Genomic DNA, 21,290 nt, shown 5'->3' with positions numbered 1-21,290 from the left:
TTCTGGCCACTGCCATGTCTCCTACCAATGCTTCCACTTTATAGATGTGGAACAATAATCAAATAATTAAATATATCAATCACACTCCCATAACTCCATTCAGTATCTCTATGACTTCCCAAACCAAAACAATTTCCCCTGATCACTCCTTGGTCAGTTTACTCCACTGAATATGAGCTCCTTGAGGGCAGGAGCTTTTCTCCTTTTGTATTTGTGAGGGCTCAACCCTTAGATTGATATATGAAGCATGGTTATATGCTTTTACATTCATGACTTTATTTCTCACTCCTAGATCCAATTTTCTATTTACTAGTATTAGCTCCATTACTCTTTACTCCCAAACTAAAGAAACTTTGAATTGGGGTTCCAGGCCATATGTTTGCCCTCTCAGGACCTTTGAATAAGGTAATCATCAGGTTGATTATAAGTAAAGAATTTTTTTTTTATCTATCAGATAAACCAGTACAGAATGGTTACTTCTGCCGCAAAAAGAAGACTCATAAAACAAAAATAAGAATCTTTGATGAAAGTGAAATAAATTTGATGCTCATGTGACTTTGGCACCTATATTCCTCTTTCTGAGTCTCAGTATGTTCATCTAATGAGAGCTGTGTTACATGGAAGCCAAGGTCCCTTCTAGCTCTAAACTGGAATGTACATTTTAGGTAGCTTTACATTGTTTTAGAATTCTTTCAGAATTCTTTGATTCTTTGAGAACAAGGAGAAAGAATAAAAAGTATAACATGACTTTTGATGTCATTCTCTATGAATAAATTTGCCATGAAATTGCCAATCATGTCATAGGCAATTAGGTAGTATAACTGATAAAGCTAAGAACTTGGAATCAAGACATGAGTTCAAATCTTGCCTCAGATACTCTCCAGCTATATGACCTGGGACAAGTTATTTAATCGATCAACTAATATTTATTAATTGACTCTGAGTCAGGTATTATGGTAAACCCTAGAATCTATTTTTTTTAAAAGGCAAAAACCATTCCTTGCCCTCAAGGAGCTTACAATCTAATGAGGAGAAAAAAACAGGCAAACAAATATATACAAAGGCAAGCTATATGTGTATGGTATGTGTGTGCAAGAGAAATAGGAAATAATAAAGGGAAGATACTAGAATTAAAAGTAACTGGAGAAGACTTCTTATAAAAGATGAGATTTTAGATGGAACCTAATGGAAGCTAGGGAAGTCAGTAGCTGGAGTGGAGAAAGGAGAGTTTTCCACTTATAGGGGACAGCCTGAGAAAATGTCCAGAGCTGAGAGATGGACAGTCTTTATAGAACAGTCTGATGATCAGTGCCACTAAATTGAATAATATGAGTTAGGAAGGGGTTAATAAATTGGAAAGGAGGAGAAGCTAGTTAGTGTAGTGCATAGAGCACCAGCCCTGAACTCAGGTAAGTCACTTAACCCCAGTTGTCTCAGCAAAAAAAAAAAAAAAAAAAAAATTTGGAAAGGCAGGAGATGACTAAGTTATGAAAAGCTTTGAATGCCAGAAAATTTTATATTTGCACCTGGAAGCCATAGGAGCCAGTGGAGTATATTGAGTACTGGGGTGACAGATTGAATGGAGGATGGGATAGATTGGGATGAGGACAAACTTGAGACAAGAAGACCTATTGGTAACTGTTGCAATGATCCAGGGATGGATTGATGAGGGTCTGCACCAGGATAGGGACGGTATCAGAGGAGAGAAGGAAGCATATTCAAGACATAGTCCAAAGGTGAAACACAGGTCTTGGCAAGAGATTGGGAATAGTAAGGAATAGTAAGGAATCCAGGATGACTCCAGAGTTGTGAGCTTGAGGGACTGTGAGGATGTTGCCCTCTGTAGTGATAGGGAAGGTAAGAGACTAAGAGGACTTGAGATAGAGATAAGATAATGAGTTCTGTTTCGGATATATTTAGTTTAAGATGTCTGCTGAACATCCAGTCAAAATGTCTGAAAGATAGTTAGATATGGAAGATTTGAAAGTTGATAGAAAGTAAATTTTGAGACTCTTCAGCATGGAGATTGTAATTAAGTTCAAGGGATTTGATGTGATCTCTCTCTACCTCTGTTGTTCTTCAGTCATTTCAATCATGTTCACTTTTCTGACCCCATTTCTGACCCATTTGGGGTTTTCTTGGCAAAGTTATTGGAGTGGTTTGTCATTTCCTTCTTTAGTGCTTTCTACAGATGAGGAAACAGACAAAACAGGACCACATAGCTAAAAAATGTCTAAGGTTGAGGACAGCTAAGTGGTGTAGTGGATAGACACCAGATCTGAAGTTAGGAGCACCTGAGTTTTCAAATATGATCTCAGACACTTAACATTTCCTAGCTGTGTGACTCTGGGCAAATTACTTAATCCCAGTTGCCTCAGGGGGGGAAATGTCTAAGGCTGGACTTGTACTCCAATGGATCTTCCTGACTCCAAGCCCAATACTCTCTATCCACTGTTGACACCTAACTGCTCCCTGCCAATGTATCAGGGATCAATCCCCTGTAAGGAATTGTATCATTCATTTGGTCCCTAATTCAAACCCAATCTTGTGGCATTTCCCTAGTTTGGATCCTATTGCTCTACTTTTGTTTTGTGGCTTAACTTTTTTACATTTTATCTCTCCAAATAATATCGGCTTACATTTATATGTTGCTTTACAGCTGGCAAAGTCTTTTCAACCATATTATAAATTCCTGAAGAATGGGGGACCCCTGTGTTTTCTTTTATAGCACTCTTTCTCCTTCCCTCACCCCCCCAGCAATTGCAACCACTTTCTAGGCACAGAGGGGTTGACCCTTCATAGCTTGGGGAATGTTCTTTCTGTAGAACTAAAGGGCCTCCTCTAGTCACCGAACCAGAAAAAGACCTTAGGGCTCAGTCATCTTCCTAGGGAGGCCTTCTTTTCATTTCTTTCTGCAAACTTCCCCAGCTCATGTAGGCATTTTAAAAAGAGGGGAAAAAAGATTTTTAAAATGACAAAATAATAAGCAAATGGAAATTGTAGGATATGTTCTGTTTTCAACAACAAGAAAATTTTGTGATGGATTTTTTTAAAAAAAAAAATGATGTCTTGAAAAAAAAACAATTAAATAAAAGAAGAAATTCTTTCATTTCTTTACTGGGATTCTTCAGCACACATACCCATCCCCCAATCAAATACAAAAGAAAGAGCAGAACCATTGAATTTACTTACTTTGAACGTCAGACAAAAACCTTGTGAATCCAACTGAAATTTCTTTCTGAGACTCCTGGTAACACTGTCACAAACAGAAAGGTCTGGAAGGATTCTATTCTAAATAGCCTTCAGTGCCAGTGTGTTCCCAGCTAAAAACTAGAAGCAAAGATTTGTTTCCCCTAGGGGGGAAAAACTATTAAAAGATTATATTTTTAAATATTAATGAACCTCTGAAAGTTGCCTTTTGGAATTAGTTCATTAAGTCCTCCCATGTAGGCCTGAAACACAATGAATCACCAGCTATTGTATCCCTATTGTATCTTGATAGCTCCAGATACCGTGTGGTGGTTTTGATGTTGCCTTTTTTTGTCGAGGCCAGTTTAGTACATTTTTAGCTGTTTCAGTCATTAAATCAAGTTCATTATTCATAGGCTGAACAATAAAGGCAGAACTATAAGAATTTTGTATCTAGGGCCAAAGGAAGGAAGAGATGGGGGAAGGGAGAAGAATACAAGGAGGATATATCATCTGGAGTGCATAAAATATGAGAACTATATCTTGAGGTATCTCTAGATTCCTAAAGCTACTATTAGAGTGAAGGAAGTACTGGGGACCTGGAATAGGGTGGCTGGAGGAAAAAGCGTATTCCAGGCTGAAGTGAAAAATAGAACTTCAATGAATTCAAATGGGGTATGTAATTTTTTGCAGCAAGAAATAACTCCCATTTACATTCTAAGTCTCCTCCTTCCCTCCCTCCTTTCTTCCTCCCTTCTTCCCTCTTTCTCCCTCCTTCTCTTTCTTTCTGCCTGTCTGTGTCTCTCTGCCTTTCTGTTTCTCTCTGTGTGTGTGTGTGTATCTGTCTCCATCTCTGTGTCTACCTCTGTGTATCACACACACACACACACACACACACACACACACACACACACACACAGCGCTGAATAAGAAATTGTTATTTAAGGACAGTCTTCAACACAATGACACAACAAGGATGCTGGTATCTAACTCCTGGCAGAGAGGAAATGAACTCAAGATGCAGAATGAGATTTTTGAATGTGGCTAATGTGAGAGTTTGTTTTGCCTGACTACTTATATTGGTTAATAAGGGATCCCCCCTCCAAAAAAAAAAAAAAAAAACTGGGGGAGAGAGGAGATTAGAGAGAAAATAGATTTTTGTTCATTGGAAAAATAAAATCTAATTCAATAATTACAAATGCATGCTAATTAATACCAAGGCAGGCCCTCTCACCACCATACCACACCCCTCTTAACCCATTTTAGATGCATGAAAACAATGGCTCAGATATGACAAGCAACTTGCCCAAAGACTCATCTGCCTCTCAAAACAACCAGATCTGGAGTTTGCATTCCCCTCAGTACACAGCATGGTGTCTTGCACATTGGGAAAATTTTACATGTATCTCACAGATCTCAGAGAATAATCTGGACATAGACTAGCTTGTAAATGTTCTCAATAACCCTAAATTTCAGTCTTAAATCATGCAGTTTTCCCAGAAAAGATCAGATATTTTTTGTATTCTCTCTACAATTAATTTCTATCTGGCTGATAGAATTGCCCAGTGGGAACTGCCAACATCTTCTCTTCCATTTCCTAATACTTCCCCAGATTTTTTTAGAAGTATGTTTGGGAGAGCAGGTGGGAATAAGAGAGGCAACAAAAATATCAAAACAGCATCCTCTTGCCCCCTCCACAAGACTGTTTTATCATCCCCAGTAGATAATTTACTGTGTATTTGAATTAACCTGAATTAGGCTTTATGGTAACACTAGAGAACACTTATGTAGGCAAAAAAAGTGCTGTATTTAGAATCGCAGGTCCTGAGTTTGAATCTTGTCTCTTGTCTTTACTGCTTTGTGACCCTGAGCAAAATCAATTAACTCTCTGGGCCTCGGTTTCCTATTGTGTTAGAAATAAGGAGGTTAAGCTAGACTCTTTTTGGGTCGGTGCTACTCTAAATCTAAGCGATAATCACACTAGCTCGGTGTTATTAAAGCTTCAGAGTTTACAAGCAGGTGTAGATCGTTTCAAACCAGGAAACGGAGCTGAAATGAATTGTTCACAGGTCTAGGAGACGCCACAGCAGGGATTTGAAGTCGAATCCTATTCGTCGACGCTTCCCCCACGAGGGAAACTCCGTTATCTAAGATTTATAAGTCCTCGAAGAATTTTCCTTACAGAATATCACGAGCTAACTGCAACTTGAACAGAATGCACGCGGGGGAGTTCTCCCGGGGAAGCCTTCCTACCCCGGGCGATGCTCACGATCCGGGGCTAAATAAAAAAGAAAACATAAATCAAAAGGGCAAAACCTCTGCCCCCTGACTCGGAGCCCCCTACCCACCTGTTCAGTGGCGGGAGGGGCCTGCTCGGAAGAGGGTCCCAGGGGGCCTATCCGAGCTGCCAGGGCGCAGAAGTTACTGGGAAGGGGGTCAAGGGGCGCCTCACTGGAGGGCGGCTGGCCGCCTGAGACCGCCAGGACGCTAGGACCGGACAGCCGGGGCTGGTGGCTCTGAGAGCCGCTGGGACCGGGAGAGGAGGGCGGCGGGAGGGGAGTGGGCGGGCAGCCCCTCCCTGGGATGACGTTCCTCAGTCCTGGGGCTCCGCAGCCCGTCTATCCGCTCTCTCCTACTTGTCCCTCCCCGCCGGGGCCCAAAGGACGCCGGCGCCTCCCGGAGTTTCCTGTCGCTCGGGTTCTCTCCAGCCCGCGGCCGGCCGGGCTGCAGGCGGGGGAATTGGGGGGCAGGCTCCCTCCTCACTTAGAGCGATGCCCGGCAGCAAAAGGGAGCCGGGTCGGAGTCCCGGGTAGCAGGAGAAGCGGGGAAGAGGAGAAGGAAAGAAGGGTCTGGAGAAGAGGATCCGGGCGACTGGAGGAGCGATGGACCTGGGGCCAGCGGACGCCTGGGACCCTTATCGCCGCCCGGCGCGCCGGACGCAGTGGCTTGTGAGCGCCTTGGCCCATCACTACCGTCTAGATCGAGGCGTGGAAAACGAGATCGTAGTGCTGGCCACCGGGCTGGACCAGTACCTACAGGAGGTCTTCCACCACCTAGACTGCAAGGGAGACGGTCGTCTACCCGGGGAGGACTTTCGCGTGCTGTGCAAGGTGCTGGGACTACGGCCTGGGGCCAGCCTAGACACCGAGAGGGGATGCGGCGAGGAAGAGGAGGACGAGGAAGAACGCGCGGCGCTCTGGGACGACTTGGCTCCGGAGCTCACCTTCCGCCAATTCCACGCCCGCCTCTGTGGCTACTTCAGCACCCGAGCTGGGGCACGGGAGGGTCCCGAGGGGAGCCGGCTGCCCGTGGGACCCGAGAGTGAGCATATCGAGACCCAGATCCGGCTGCGCAGCCCCCTGCGCCGGCGCCGGGAGCGTCCCGGGGCGGCTGCTGGCCCGGCTGCGTCCGGACGCGCAAGGAGCTCCCCTCCAGCCGCTGCAGTCGCAGCCGCGGGCTCTGCGGGCTGTTCGCGGGAGTGCTACGAGGAGGTGGTGGCCCTGGAGCAGGCGGAGGACCGGGTTGCCAAGCTGGAGGAGGAGAACGCCAGCCTTCGGGAGTTGGTGGAGGACATGAGAGCCGCCCTCCAGAGCAGCGACGCCCGCTGCCTGGCACTGCAGGTGAGCCGGCGAGCCAGAGGGCCACGGGGAGGAAGAGAAGCCCGTGTGCTGCACCTTAGTCCTCTCACCTTTTTCTAAGACAGTCCTGTGAGGCCGAGTCTTAGACTCCCCAGAGGACTCAAGACAGTGTTTCTCTCTCGGGCATCAGACTCCTAATGAGCGTGGGGTGGGGGGAGACACCGTATTTAAAGATGGCAGAACCCCAAACTTAAATCCAACCCTGTCACTATCGAGGTGTCTGGCCCAGAATAAACCCCTTAAATTCTCTGGGCTTCAGGCTCCTTGTCTACAAAATGGGTATAAAAATAAGATACTCCTGCCAGTCTCATAGAGTTTGTATCAGGACATGTGAAAATGCTTTGAAAGCTCACTATTACAGTCATAGAGGCAGTGGGTTAGAGTGATCTAGAGGTAATCTGCTTTTTGAGCCAGAGAGACCTGGGTTCAAAAACCTCCCTCAGACATACTGACAGTGTGTCACTAGGCACAATGCCTGGCATAGACTGAACCTTAATAACTGGTTCCTTCCACTCTGCGCCCCCAGAAAGCTCTCTAAGAACCAAGAAACGTACCCTTGCGAGAGGGAGTTTTTGCGTGGCTGCTAAATTCAAACCTGCAGCTCTGTAAATCCTTGCGCATTTGAACTTGAGCAGTGTTGTGCATAATCCCTTTAAGGATGCAGCTCTCAGGCCATCTAGTTTTCTTTGTTTCTCTTAGTATCCTTACAATGTTAAGAGAACTGGAGGAAAATCCTTTTTCTTCCTTGTCCTTTCCTCCCCTCCGTCCCTCAGCTCTCAAAGTGATTTCTGAAAGACATGGACATAAGAATTGCAGAAGATGGGGAGATAAGGATGAGTTACCAGCTGCCTCCTGGAAGGGATACCCACAAAGGAGAAGGAACACCCATAGATGTGGCTCAAAGATGAGACCACAAATCCACTGAAGTACTGAAATATGTAATTAGTAATTATATGTAACATGTCTATGTATGTGATCTATTTGGTTTGATAAATCAATCTGATCCTTCATTACTTGCATAAGATGATCAGTATCCCCAGCCCCAGACCTCTTACACATAACTAGCCTAGAAGGAGCTGTCCTCTCTCTAAACATTTTCTGATTTACACTTTTCCTGGAATTGGAGAATTAAATATTTTGACTTGCTCCTGCTGGGCTATATATTGCATGTGAGTAGTTTGAGTAGAAATTCTGTACACCTGCAGATAGATGGGTATCAGAAACATTTGTGTGATCATAGAACCAAGCCGCAAAAATTCACAAGGTAGAACCTCTGCCAGCTCTGAGGGCAGTGCCTGGCACGGGGAAAAGCCCTCTGCTGAGTTAAGAGAAAACTTTGATGAGATGGTAGTTTAAGTGCAAGTACAGAATAATTAAATAATGTCAATGTGACCTAGCTATTCATCCCTGCCATGTAATTGGAACTGAGGTTTTGGCCAGAGAATTGCTGGGGTCTTAAACTCAGATTTTTAAGCCAGGAACTGCTCCTTCTAAGGATTGCATTGTGTTGAAAGAAGAGGTCAGTGCTTCTAGCACTGCTGAAATCTGTGCAGCGGGTATTTAGCACAAAGCCAGAACTGCAGTCCAGTCTCACCACAGCTCCCTGGAAAAGTGGCTCATTAATCCTTTGTGATCAAAGCGAGCTAAGAACAAGTTGTTTGTTTCACTGATCTGTGACTTTTCTTGTAGAATGTCAAAAGGAACCCTTACAAATCATCGAAACCAAATTTATGGTTTTCCGGGTGAGAAATTGAAATCTAGAAAGGAGAATAATATAACTGGCATTTGTATAATGCTGGAGGGAGGGGGTAAAGTGTTGTCTTTGGAGCTTCACAATGCCCCTCTGGGTGAGATATTATAGGCATTATTATCTCTACTTTATGCATGAGGAAATAAAACTCAGATATCTAAGTTAAGTGACACACATGGTATGCCATATACCTCTCTGGGTCAGGAGTAAGAGCGAACCCCAGGTTTTAGTCTGGGATAGGAAATATCATGTCATCTCCAGTGGGACATGAATGGCCTGTTGTATATTTGGAAGTATACACCCTAGTGCTGCAGTTAACAGGCTGATGTATTAAAACACAGATGAAATGTATCAGCTTTTTTCTTAAACTTTTTCACACTTCTTTGTTGAGAGATGATATGTCATGCCAAATAAACCACCTAGCCATAAAATAACATCATTTTTTAGATCCAATTGGGGAATATTTCTTAGAAATACATAGGGTTGTGTTGATTTTTTAGCTGGATACCAGAAATTTAGTTGAAGTGTCCAAAAAAGTACTTGTGGTTTTTAATGCCTTTTGTGTGTTGGTTTGAAATCTGATCCAAGACAAACATCCCCACTGGGACCCCTTCCTGCTAGTAACTTATATGATACTGCATTTATCCAGTTAAAACTTTTCATTCCCTTGCCCCTAATTCATCAGCTGAAGCTGAAGTGCCAGGCAATTTGAACTACACACAACAACCTATATCTCTTATCTACAACCTGGTGTGTCAGTAAACTGCATTTGGAGGAATAACTAGATGAACCAAGTTCTATAGCCTTTCATAAAGCCATTTAGTGGTTGATACATTTTGTTTTGACAAAACAGACACTTCACACCAAACACCCAAACAATCCCTTTTGCAAAGTACATTGGCACACGGACAGAAACAATTTATTCATTGTTTTCAGGAAAAGGGGACATATTTTGACAGTACATACTAGCATTGACTGTTATTTGATCAACTTTGCTGCCTTTCAATGCTGATTTCATTTATATTGTTTCTATAGGCTTTTTGCCCCTCCTATATAGAAAAGGTTTTAGGTGATAATGATAGAAGATATTTATAGAGAATATTACAAAATGTTTTCCTCACAAAACATTTTGTAATATTCTCTATATCTTCTATTTATGCAACCTCAAAAGAAGTAGTAATAGTATTAATGTCTCCATTTTACAGATGAAGAAACTGAGCCTAAGATTGGGTAAGTGAATTGCCTAAGGTTATGCTGAATAATAACCAGCGGGTTTGGAAACTAAGTTCAGATCTCAGACCATTTTTCCTTTGACCAAACTGCATTATATAGAGTTTTAAAAGTCAGAGAACTGAAAAAAACATGGATGGATTCCTATGGACACAGTATATCTAGCTGAAGGGATCCTTATAAATAATTGAACCCTTTAGGGATTTAAGGGTCCAAAGGGTTTGAGCTAAAAATTTTCCAACTTAAACAGTAGTTTAAAAAATTATTTTAAAATATTGATTGTATATTAAATTACCCTGGAGGCTGATGATCCATTTTGTTGTTGTTGTTGAATGGGATTGAGTAACTTTAAAAATCCACTGGCATTTTGTATTTAAGTTTTAAATTAATTCATACATTTAAAAAAATACAGTGAAAATCTCTGATATAGTCTGTTCACTCATTATACAGATGAGAAAAATGAAGCCTAGAGAGACCAATTGACTTTATTTAAAGTTACCTGATCAGTAGACAGCAGAGGTATAATTCAAATTTAGAATCAATTCTGGATTTTGCAGAGATAAGATAACTGGTTTCAAGTAGTTGATGGGCTATTACAAGAAGGAAGAAACAGTTTAGTTGACCCCACGGCTCACAGAAGTTACAAATAGCAAGACTAGAATTTGAACTACAGTCCAAAGTGTGCTGGATGATCTGTCAACCAAAAAGTATTTTTGATAGATATTGTGCTAAATAATGTGAGATACAACAGATCTGGTCCTTGACCTCAAGGAGTTTCCTATCTATTTCATAGACATTAATTTTCTTTCTCTAAGGAGCAATTAAGCAAAAAATATGTGCTAAATGAGTTCTTTTTGAGTTCAGATCTGAGAGATATTAGCAAGGGCTGAAATGACAACGAAAAGCCTCATTCAGGTTGTCCAGTGTGAAGAAATTGAGATATGCTTGGGAAAATGGATAGAATTTCTATAAAAGAAGGGAGGACATTTCTGTTCTTACATGTTCTGTCCACAAATCTGTGTCTACACAGTTCTCCTTGCTCATCCTTGAACACCAGACTTCCTTAAATCTAAGTGTTTTCACTGGTTGTCCCCTCTCCTTCACCCACTTCCAACCCCCTTCTAACTGACCCCTGACCTGTATCTCTCTCCTCGTCTTTTCTATAACCTTCAAGTCCCAACCAATGTCCCAGCTTCTGCAAGAAGCCTATCCCAATCCTCCTCAATCTTAGCACCTTCCCTCTGAGACTACCTCCATTTATCCTGTTTATGTCTTGTAGGTATATAGTTTGTTTGCATGTTGTTTCCCTCACTAAATGGTGAGCTCCATGAGAAAAGGGACTGTTGTTTGCCTTTCTGTGTGTCCTCAGCCCTTAGTGTAGTTCCTGACACATATAGACTTAATAAAAGTTTATTGACTGACATATATTGAATAATATATGTGAATAACATGAAATAAATCTGGTGAAGGTGAATAATGTGAAATAAATCTGGAAGGATAGACTAGAACCTATAAGCAGCTAAGTAGCGCCATAGTGCATAGCATGCTGGCCCTGGAGCAATGAATATTCACCTTCATGTGTTCAAATCTAGACTCAGACACGTAATAACTGTGGGAGCCTGAGCAAATCACTTAATTCTGTTTGCCTCAGTTTCCTTATCTGTAAAATAGCTGGAGAAATCCCTACAATATCTTTACCAAGAAAACTCCAAAATGGGGTCATCAAGAATCAGATACAATTGAAATGACTGAACAATATGGATAGGAAGATTCTTTCACCTCCTGTGTGGAAGAAAGATTGGAAAAGGAAGACTGGAAATAGGAAAACCAACTCAGAAGCCATTCCAGAATCAGTTCCAAGCCTCCTCTTCTCTTCTTGATCTCCCTTCATCCCCTCTCTACTTCCTCTCCAGGAGAGGGATTTGCGTTCTATTGATCATCATTTATAATAATTCAAGTAAGAGAAGATAAGAGTAAGAATAGGAGAGAACATATCCCTTCTTCAAGACTGGCATTCTATCCACTGCACCATCTCAATGCTCCTGAGAGCTTATATTTTAATGGGGAAAAGAAAACACAATAATGGGAGCTTGAAAGGAGAGGGAGGTATACAAGTGGCTACCTAATATGGAGATGATTTTGAAGTGGTATGAAGGTCTGGCTCCAGCCAAGTTAAGGCAAAAGTTCACTATTCAGAGCCAAAGTTCACTGATCAGAGGCAGAGTGTGAGGGTGCAGTTCAGAGGAGATAAAGATGAAGATTGGTGTCCATTCAGCCAATTGAGGAGACTCTAGGAAATGGCATGAAAGCCTGTTTCCAAGAAAAAAGAAAATAAATTTAATAACTGTGATTTTTTGAATGTAACAATATAGTCCAAAAAATGTTGCTCAGAGCCTTAACTAAGCAGGGTGACCAGAGCTTTGTCCCAGAACATCAAAACTCACAAGGTGTTGACTATGCTTGCAGTCAAGGTAGAAATAACTGAGTTTAGTACTTTGTTAATAAAAACAATTAGTTAAAATAGGAAGCTACTAAATAAGAGGCTTTCTCCCCTAGCCATCCTAGCTCGGATAAGCTCCCTCCCAGACCCACACGCCCCTTCCTCTCCCAGTCTCCATGGTAGAAAGGCCTTTGGAGTTATATTTCCCCACCCAAACTGACTTTGCCATAAAAAGCTATCCTATAAGACATGGATTTGTGCTGTCTGCTCTAACAACAAAGATGGTTAGTTATGGTTCTCATTACCTTTACTTCCTGTAGACAAAATACTTTTAACCAGTCAGTAAATTCTTCCAGGTATGTTCAAAGCAACCATCCAAGGAGGTAGTATGTGTATTTTTTCTGAATCAAGCAGGTTCCTTGGACAGGGTACTTAGCCAACTGACCAGGAACGAAAGGAGTCTGGTCTGGAAGTAAGAGAATCTGGTCTAATGTCTTAGCACTGTCCGTACTTGCTCTCAGAAATTGGGTTAGTTACGGATCCATTCTGGGCCTCCATTTCCTCTTCTGTAAAATCACAAGAAGGTCCCCTTCCTGGAGAATGGATCCCACTCTCATGGGAATGGAAAGATTGTTGGATTTGGAAGACCTGGGTTTAAATCCCAGCTGCCCCTGTTTTTGTAACTTCATCTGTAAAATGAGATGGTTGGACAAGATGAACCCATTTAATCTCGTTGTTGGGAGTTGTTGGAAGGATCAAACGGAATACTATACGTAAAGTGCTGCTGTCAATTGGAAAGTGCTAGATGGATATCAAATTTTATTAAGTGAGAAGCTGAAAATGGAGTCGAAGGGTGGGGGGAAAGTGAAACCAGAGCTTTTATCTTCCCATCTCATCCTGGCAGGTGGGACTCTGGAAGAGCCATGCCAGTCACAAGCAGGACAGCGGCTGCTTTCCTGGGCCCAGGATGCTGTCCACCCATGGGACGCCCCCACCCACCAAAGGCCTCCAGAGTGTGCTAAAGGAAGTGGAGCTGATTCGGGGCTCCAGGGACGGTCAGATCGAAGAGGCGATCCAGGCGAACCAGGAACTGGCCAAGGAGCTGAGGCAGTGCCAGGAGGCCCTGGCGGCCTCGGAGGACTGCAACCGCCACCTCAAGAAGGAGCAGGCGGACATGAGGAAGAAGGTGGAGGAAGCCAGGCAGGCGGTGCTGAGTGGCCTGGGGAAGGTGAGGGAGCTGGAAGCCCAAGCCACCCAAGTCCTGCATCTACAGATGTGCGTCCAGCAGCTGGAGCTGGAGCTGCAGTGTTACAGGTACAGTCTGGGGAGAAACTGGCGGGCGGCGGCGGGGCCAAGGGGCATTCCGCCGGCGGGGTGAGGGCCTTCTTTATACAGGGACACAGAGACAGGGATGACTTACAGCACCTTCTCCGGTCTGGGAGGAGGGAAGGACCGAGCGTGCAGGTGAAGTGGCCGCCCAGTCCGGAAGCCTTTTCAAGACCGCTGGTCACTATTATCAGGGCTTGTCCTGGGAAACAATTATTTCGTCAACAAGCATTTGTTAGGTGCTTACTATGTGCCAGAGACTGTGCTAAGTGCTAAGGATTTTAAAAAAGGTAAAAGCATAGCTTCTGATCTCAAGGAGTTTTCAATAGTGTCTGTCTGTCCATTCATCCATCTGTCCATTTGTCTATCCATCCTTCCATCCATCTGTCTATTTACCCATCTTTCTATCCATCTATCCATCTATCTGTCTCCCATCCATCTATCCATCTGGCCATCCATCTGGCCATATGTCTATCCATCCTTCCACACATCTATTTATTTATCTGTTTGTCTGTCTATCCATCTATCTGTCTGTCCATCTGTCTATCCATCTATCCTTCCATCCATCTTTCCATCTGTCTATCCGTTCATCTATCTGTGTGTTTGTGTATACAGATACATATATGTTTATATATTTATATATATCTACACATATACCAAAGTTTATATATAGTATATATATAAATGTACATATACATATATAAAAGGATATATGTATGTACACTTGTACATATACACATGTATGTATGTACATTTCAAAGTTTATTTGTACTATTGCCTTACCCATGAGAATACAAAATCATCTTGAGTACAGATTGTTCATTCTTTGTGTTGTATTCCTGGTACATGGAGTTGCTTAATAAGTGTCTGTTGATTGAAATTTAAAAAAACAAAACAAAACATATGCTCAGCAAGCATTTAATCAACACTGACGATATGACAGCCACTGTGAAAAATGTTGGGAATACAGAAGGGAAATAGTGCCATAAGGCTTCCTGGATGAAGGGTTCCAGAACAGAACAGTGAAGGACGTGAGAGATTCAGACAAATGGAGATGGGGGAGAAGTCATTTGGAGGACATCAGGACAGAATGAAAAAAAATGGAAAATGAGAGAGATAGGAGGAGAATGAGGGGTGGAGAATAATCCAATTGGCAGGAATTTAGAGTAGACAAAATAAATATTTTGAGAGAAAAAACTGGAGAAACAGATTGAAGCCAGGCTGTCACTATAATAGAATTTTTAAAATAAATAAACAAATAAGGAAAAAGATTGAATACTATGTTAATTATGGCCAAACTTAGTCCTAAAGAGAGGAAAAAAATGTACCTTCTCTTCTTTTCAAGGGGATTAATGGTGTAGAATGTTACATATATTATATAGGACTTCTTAAATTTTTTCCACTTCCAACCCCTTTTTTCCCAAGAAAGTTTTATGTGATCTGGAGTGTATACGTATATAAAATAGATATACAAATCAAACATTTACTCATAATAAATCATAATTTCACTACTGTCACATTCAGTTATGTGATCCCACAATGAGTCTCAAACTACAATTTAAGAAGCTGGATAGTATCAGATTTGGTTGCCGTGTTCATGAATTTTTCTAATTAGCCATTCCCACCTCTCATTTTTATCCTTTGTTACAAAGGACAGTTCTGTAGAGGACAGGGTGGAGAGTTATATTTAGAAATGAAAGCGATATGAAAACAAAAATTATAAGAACTAAAAAGAAAAATATGTAATTTTGTAGCTGCAAGAAACCTCAGAAACTTGAATATATATATACCATTCCCTCTAATGGGTTAGGCTGGTGGGTATCATGTCCCTCCTGGTTACTAGGAGTACCCTGAGGGGATTGGGATGGATTTCTAGTGCTACAGTTCATGAGCCTCCACCAGTGTGCTTCCCAACAAGACTGTTATTTGATAACCAATTTAACCAGCCAGCCTTAAGTTGCTTTTTAAAGAGGTATTTACTAAAATAATTTAGGAAGAACAGTTGGTACAAAATATTACACACACACAGGTATATGACACACTTGTCTACCAGTACATACAGAATCCAGGGAGAGAGAGGCTTAAGCTTAAAGAATACATCTGACCCTTGATTGCTATAAGTTCTTTTTCTTCTCTTCCCCCTAAACATAATTGAGCTTCTTTCCTGGATCTTCAAAGGCCATGGTGAATCTGCTTTCCTAAATTATATCCTGCTGATGCTCTCTTAGAATCTCTTAGTGTATGAGACTAGGATATTGAAGGAAATCCCAATCCTCCGGACTTTTTGAGATCCTTCTTGAGCCAAAGGAAGCTGGGGAAGGAGATTTAGTCTGAGGTTAAAGCCAAAGCTTCTTCCTCCTCAGAGGTTTTCCTAGAACTGCTCTTGCCCTAATCTCTGAAATAACTTTTGTTCTCAACTATTTCTGTACAGTAATTTGCAGACATCTTCTAGGGCATGACCACATTTCCTCAGCATATCCAAACTCATTCCTATTCGATCCCACTCCATTTCATTCAAGGACTTTCTCCCTGAACTTAAAACCCACAATTTTGGTTAAGATTTGCCCTTGAATCCTTAATGTATCAGGGCACTTTATCACTTTAAATGGGCTAGAATGATTTTCTTGATTTATTCAGTCAAAACTACCTTTTAAAATGTAATGTAATACTCCAATTTAATTAAGAATGACAGATAGAAGGAAGATGGACATATGGGAGCAGTTATATTCACTAATGCAAAGGGAAAAAAGCAAAATCAAAAAACCAGGAAACTGACTAATTATATAAAGTAGGAAAACAGTTCTTTGTGACTTCAAGAAACCATCGCTCCTCACTAGGTCTTACTTTTTTTTTTCTATGATGATAGTAGACATTTACATATTGCTTTTAAGTTTGCAAGGCATCCTATATATATAATTTCTTTTGCTCATCATGGAAAACTTAGGGCCTACATAATACAGATGCGATCATTCTCCCATTTTAAATAAGGAAAACTGAAGTTCAGAGAGATTAGTTGACTTGCCCATAATCATGCAGCTTTTAAGTAGTGAAATATGGGAATTCAACCTCAGTTTCCCAAACTTCCAAGCCTTTGTATTCCCCATGCCTTAGGACAGGGTCCTGCATTTAACTGGCCTTTAATAGGTGCTGAAGAGGGATTCAACATTTGGTGGGCATGTGGGGAGTTAAGAAAGCTTCTGATATATAGAAGCTTATAGCTATTCTTGCCCCATTGTCCACCAGGGAAGCATCTGAGCAGGGGACAGCGAGCTGGGAAGAGGGCTACGCATTTATAGAGTGACAATTCCACACTGTGCTTTACAAGTGCTTTTATAAATGCTTTACAAATGTTATCTCATTTGATCCTCATTATAACTCTACAAGGTAAGTTCTATTATTACTTTTATTTTTTAATTGAGGAAATGGAGGTAAACAGGTTAAGTAACTTACCTAGGGTCACACAGCTAGTGAGTATTTGAAGGGCAAGAGCAGTTCTAGGAAAACCTCTGAGGAGGAAGAAGTATTTGAAGTAGACTTGAATTCCGGTCTTCCTGCCTCCAAGCCCAGTGCTCTATACACTGTTCCTCTAGCTGCATAATTAATCAGCAGACTCTGGGACATAGAGAACAGCCCTTTAAGGAATGAGAAAGAGTCTTCCCTAAAGAAGTAGTGATTAAAATATATTCAGTAATTTATTTCCTGAGAGACAGCATAGCATCCTGGAGAGAATGTTGAATTCGGGGGTCTAAAAATATATTCAATTATTAATTTCCTGAGAGTCAGCATAGTATACTGGAGAAAATGTTGGATCCTAGGCCTTAACACAGATAAGGAAACTGAGGCAAACAATGTGAAGTGACTTGGCCAGGATCACCCAGCTAGTAAGTGTCGGGGGCTGGATTTGAACTCAGGAAGATGAGTGCTCTATCCAGATGCCCTATATAAATGTCTATTATCATTATCCACAAAGTGGTCCTTCACAGATGATATTATACATCTGGAATGAGAGTGAAACACACTTTTTCCCCCACTATATTTAAGTTCATTTGGGGAGATGATCCTTACTGTCTATCCTGGAAGTTGCCTCTACCTCTCTAACTCCACTCTTTCCTTGGTGAGCTCCATCCAGTACTTCCATTTTGCAGATGGTTCCAGGCTCTCCATGCTGCACGGCCCTCCTGGTTTTGCTTGTGGCCCTCAGGACATCCCCATCAATTTTCCTTTTGCCCCAGAATTTCCCTAGGTACCTGGAATATCCCTCAGTCTCTCCCATCTCCTCTTAAAGGGGCAAGTTCCTTCCAGGTCTTGCATGTGGAGGACAAGCCCAGGATATTTTTGCTTCATTCCCTACCCAACTTTTAAGACTTTGACCCCTCGCTCCCTGAAGGACACCTTTGTCTTTCCTCTGCCCCAGCTTTTCAGATCCCTTTTTGTGCTGTCTCCTTCCATTAGAATGTAAGCTTCTTTTAAGGCAGGAATTGTCCTGTGCACTTAGCACCTGCCTGGCACATAATAAGTGCTTCTTGCCTTGACTTGCCAGGTGCTAAAGTGAGTAGTATAGACAAGCCCAAGAAGGGGGAGGTCAGTGTGTCCACTCCCTTCCCTCCTACAAATGAGCTGTGGACTCTTTCTTGTTCCAGAGCCATATCCAGCCCTTCCTACGGGTGGATGTTGGTTGGCAAACATTTGCCAGGATTCTGATTCAATCCAATGGGCAGCATCTCTTTTAAGAAGTCTCTGATACCATAGTACTAACAGTCACTTAAAGAGAAAGTCATCCTTTCAAGCCTGCTCCATCGGAGAACTTCCTCAAGTCTATCTGTCCAATGCTTTCCTAAGCACTTAGTGATCTCTCTCCCATATACCTTCTGGAAGCAGGACTGTTAACCACCAACCATTCTGGGGTCACTGCGACCATGCCGAAAAACCAGAAAGAATGTATTGAAAATCTGAATGGAAGACTTGGGTTAGGGGGAAGAGTACTGCTCTTGGGAGTCTGTAAACCCAGGATCAAGTTATAGCTCCCCCAAACTAGTTGTGTGTCTAGGGCAAGCTAATTTCTCCTCCGGGGAAATTTTGTCATCTGAAAAAAATGAGAGTTGTGGTAGGTGATGTCGAAGGTCCCTTCCAACTCAGCAATCGATGTTACTTTTTTTTTTAATTATGTGATGCCTTCATAATTTTTGTTTTCATACAGGGTTTGCAAGCTAGAGAGAGTGTAGCTTAGGAGAAGGAACTCCAAAATGGAAACCCTTAAAATCATAAAACTTTAGAACTTGGGGGTTGGGGTGGGGGAAACCACAAGAGATCATTCAGTTCAGCTTTCCCATTTGATAGAAGAGCTAACCCAAGTCTGGAAAAAGAACAAGAATTATCTAAGGTCAAAGAGCTAACAAGTAACAAAGTTAGAATCTAAACTCAAGGCTACCAACTTCCTAGACATGTGAGCTGAAGAACCCTCTCCCTGGTTTTCAGTCTCCCCTTCTCTAAAATAAATAAATGATACTAGAGGGTCCCTAACAATTCTTTACACTCTGAAATTTTGTGATCCCAAATATAATTTGACTTTTTTCAAGTTTGGAGTATTTGGAGAGCTGGTTTCCTTGGTTTATTTCCTGCCCTTGTGGTGCCCATATTGTCTCCTCCCTTGACCAGAAGATGAAAAGAAACACGAGCAAAGAATAATAACACTGCAGAGATCTTTTAGTGGGATCTTGGGAGACTTTTAAGAGGGAGCGAAGGTTCCCTTGCTGAGCCGACTTCCTAGTGTTTGGATAATGATTTCCTGTTTTCATGCTTTATCTGCTAAGAAAACTATTCTGAGACTTGTGGCTGCCTTCCAGCAAACCTGAGGACAGTCTCCCTTTTCACAGGACAAATAAATAGGGCTCTTCATTTTTTTACCTTAATCTAATTCCTGCCTCTTCTATATATAGATTAGTCTATACTTGGAACTGACTCCAACAGTGAGGAGGAATTGCACCCAAACATCTTTATTTTCTGGCTATGTTACCGTAGACAAGAGCACACATTTATCAGGTAACTGCCTTTCCCTAGGACTGCTCAGTGTAGCCATGGAGCAACCGTTTTTCCCAGAGCTAAGCTCACCAGTCTGCACCAGCATCAAACCCCTAGTTCTGGCCACACTTGAATGTGCTAACTGGCCCACTGCCGAGGAAGCAATTACAAGGAAAGTGTGATGAAGGTGAAATATGAAATAATTTGATCCATCATCATTCCTAGAAAACCAGAGCCCCTGCTGACTCCATATGGATATCAATAAAAGTAGACATGAAAGGAGATGGGATCTGGGCACGCTGATGTACTCTAATTCTTCCTAAATTGTGGGATGATCTAGACAGATGTGCAAATGGTAATGCTCATCTTCCTTCTGGCACAGATGAATACAGGTCCTGATTTCTTCTCTGCATTATATTGTTTATAGACAGGAATCATGTTCTAAGACTTTCTGGTTTGGTCTCAAGGCAATCTAAGTACCACATCAAAGGCCAGAATTTGACCCAGGTTGTGATTCTCACCAGTGAGAAAATGATATATATTTATATATTATGATAAAATATATATTATAATAAAAAATTTAAAATATATAAGATACATTATAATGAAATATATTATACTAGAAGATATTTTCCATGGAAATGTTTTATGTATTTTTATCTTAGAGAAGCAGTGTGGACAGAAAGTCAGTTTTAAAACCAGGGAGACCTGAGTCCAAATCTATCTCCAATGGTTAGCTGACTGTATGACCCTAACCAAATCATTTAACCATTCTAGGTATAAATTACAAGGAAAGTGTCCAATTGCAGAAGTGCTAAGAATTTCCTCATTCAGGAGTTCCATATACTAATGAAATCATGAGTCCAGTTCCTATCCCTATAGAGCAGAACTTCTTAAGCTTCTTCCACTCATGACCCTTTTTCACCAAAGAAATTTTTATGTGATCCCAGATATATTGACATACAAATCAAACTTTTATCTATAATAAATTATAATTTCACAACCTCCATATTCACTTATATAACCCACAATTAAAAAAAAAACTTTGCCGTAGTTCTTGGGTCTACTTCTATATGTACATATTGTTTGCCTGGAGAAACAATCCCCAGCCCCTAGCACAGCGCCTGACACATAGTGGGTGCTTTAATAAATGTCTATTTTCGCTTATAACTGTGTCAAAAATAGATCCGTTTCTAATTCCTACGTCGGAGTTGAGAAGAGATTTGCCACTTTTTGAAGGAAATTTCACTGATTTCTCCAGAAGAAAAGTGTCTTTTTCTTAATCACATCGATTCTTAATTTTGCTTCATTCTGCTAGTCTGGACAGAGGAGAGCCCTGAGACTAGGGTTAAGAGAAGAGGACCACTAATGGTCCTGATGGTTTTAACATTTATATGTTAGGGTTCTTTAAGACTTTTAAGAAAAACACCAAAGTGCCCACATGTGGCGTCTCCTGCCAAATTCAGATTGCTGTGAGTTTAACAACATTTTGGTGCAGCAGGGTTGTGCTGGTAAATTTTAACACCTAGTTCTCTGGGAGGGAGAGAGGAGGCAGGCAATGTACATGGGACACATTCTTAGGTTTAATGTGCATTTTTCACATTTTCTCCATCACTTTCTTAAAGACTAGACAATCAACAAAAATTAATAAATAAATCAAGCCCTGATTTGTAGCAATTGCCAGTTACTGAGTTGTAAA

The 21,290-nt window shown here is 41.5% G+C and overlaps 1 protein-coding gene across 1 annotated transcript in view; it reads left to right on the top strand.

Annotated features, from left to right (window-relative positions):
• The first annotated feature begins 4,122 nt into the window (after window positions 1-4,122).
• Window positions 4,123-21,290, top strand: part of EFCC1 (EF-hand and coiled-coil domain containing 1) — a 73,104-nt gene continuing 55,936 nt past the window's right edge. Inside the window, exons 1-2 of the mRNA XM_051983629.1 lie at window positions 4,123-6,809; window positions 13,152-13,561. Coding sequence (XP_051839589.1) covers window positions 6,072-6,809; window positions 13,152-13,561 — 1,148 coding nt within the window. The 5' untranslated portion in view covers window positions 4,123-6,071. The remainder of the gene's footprint in view (window positions 6,810-13,151; window positions 13,562-21,290) is intronic.

This window comes from Antechinus flavipes, chromosome 1 (genome assembly GCF_016432865.1).
Source record: "Antechinus flavipes isolate AdamAnt ecotype Samford, QLD, Australia chromosome 1, AdamAnt_v2, whole genome shotgun sequence".
Lineage (NCBI taxonomy): Eukaryota > Metazoa > Chordata > Mammalia > Dasyuromorphia > Dasyuridae > Antechinus > Antechinus flavipes.
The sequence above is the reverse complement of the archived record's forward strand: the minus strand, read 5'-3'. Positions and strand labels throughout refer to the sequence as shown.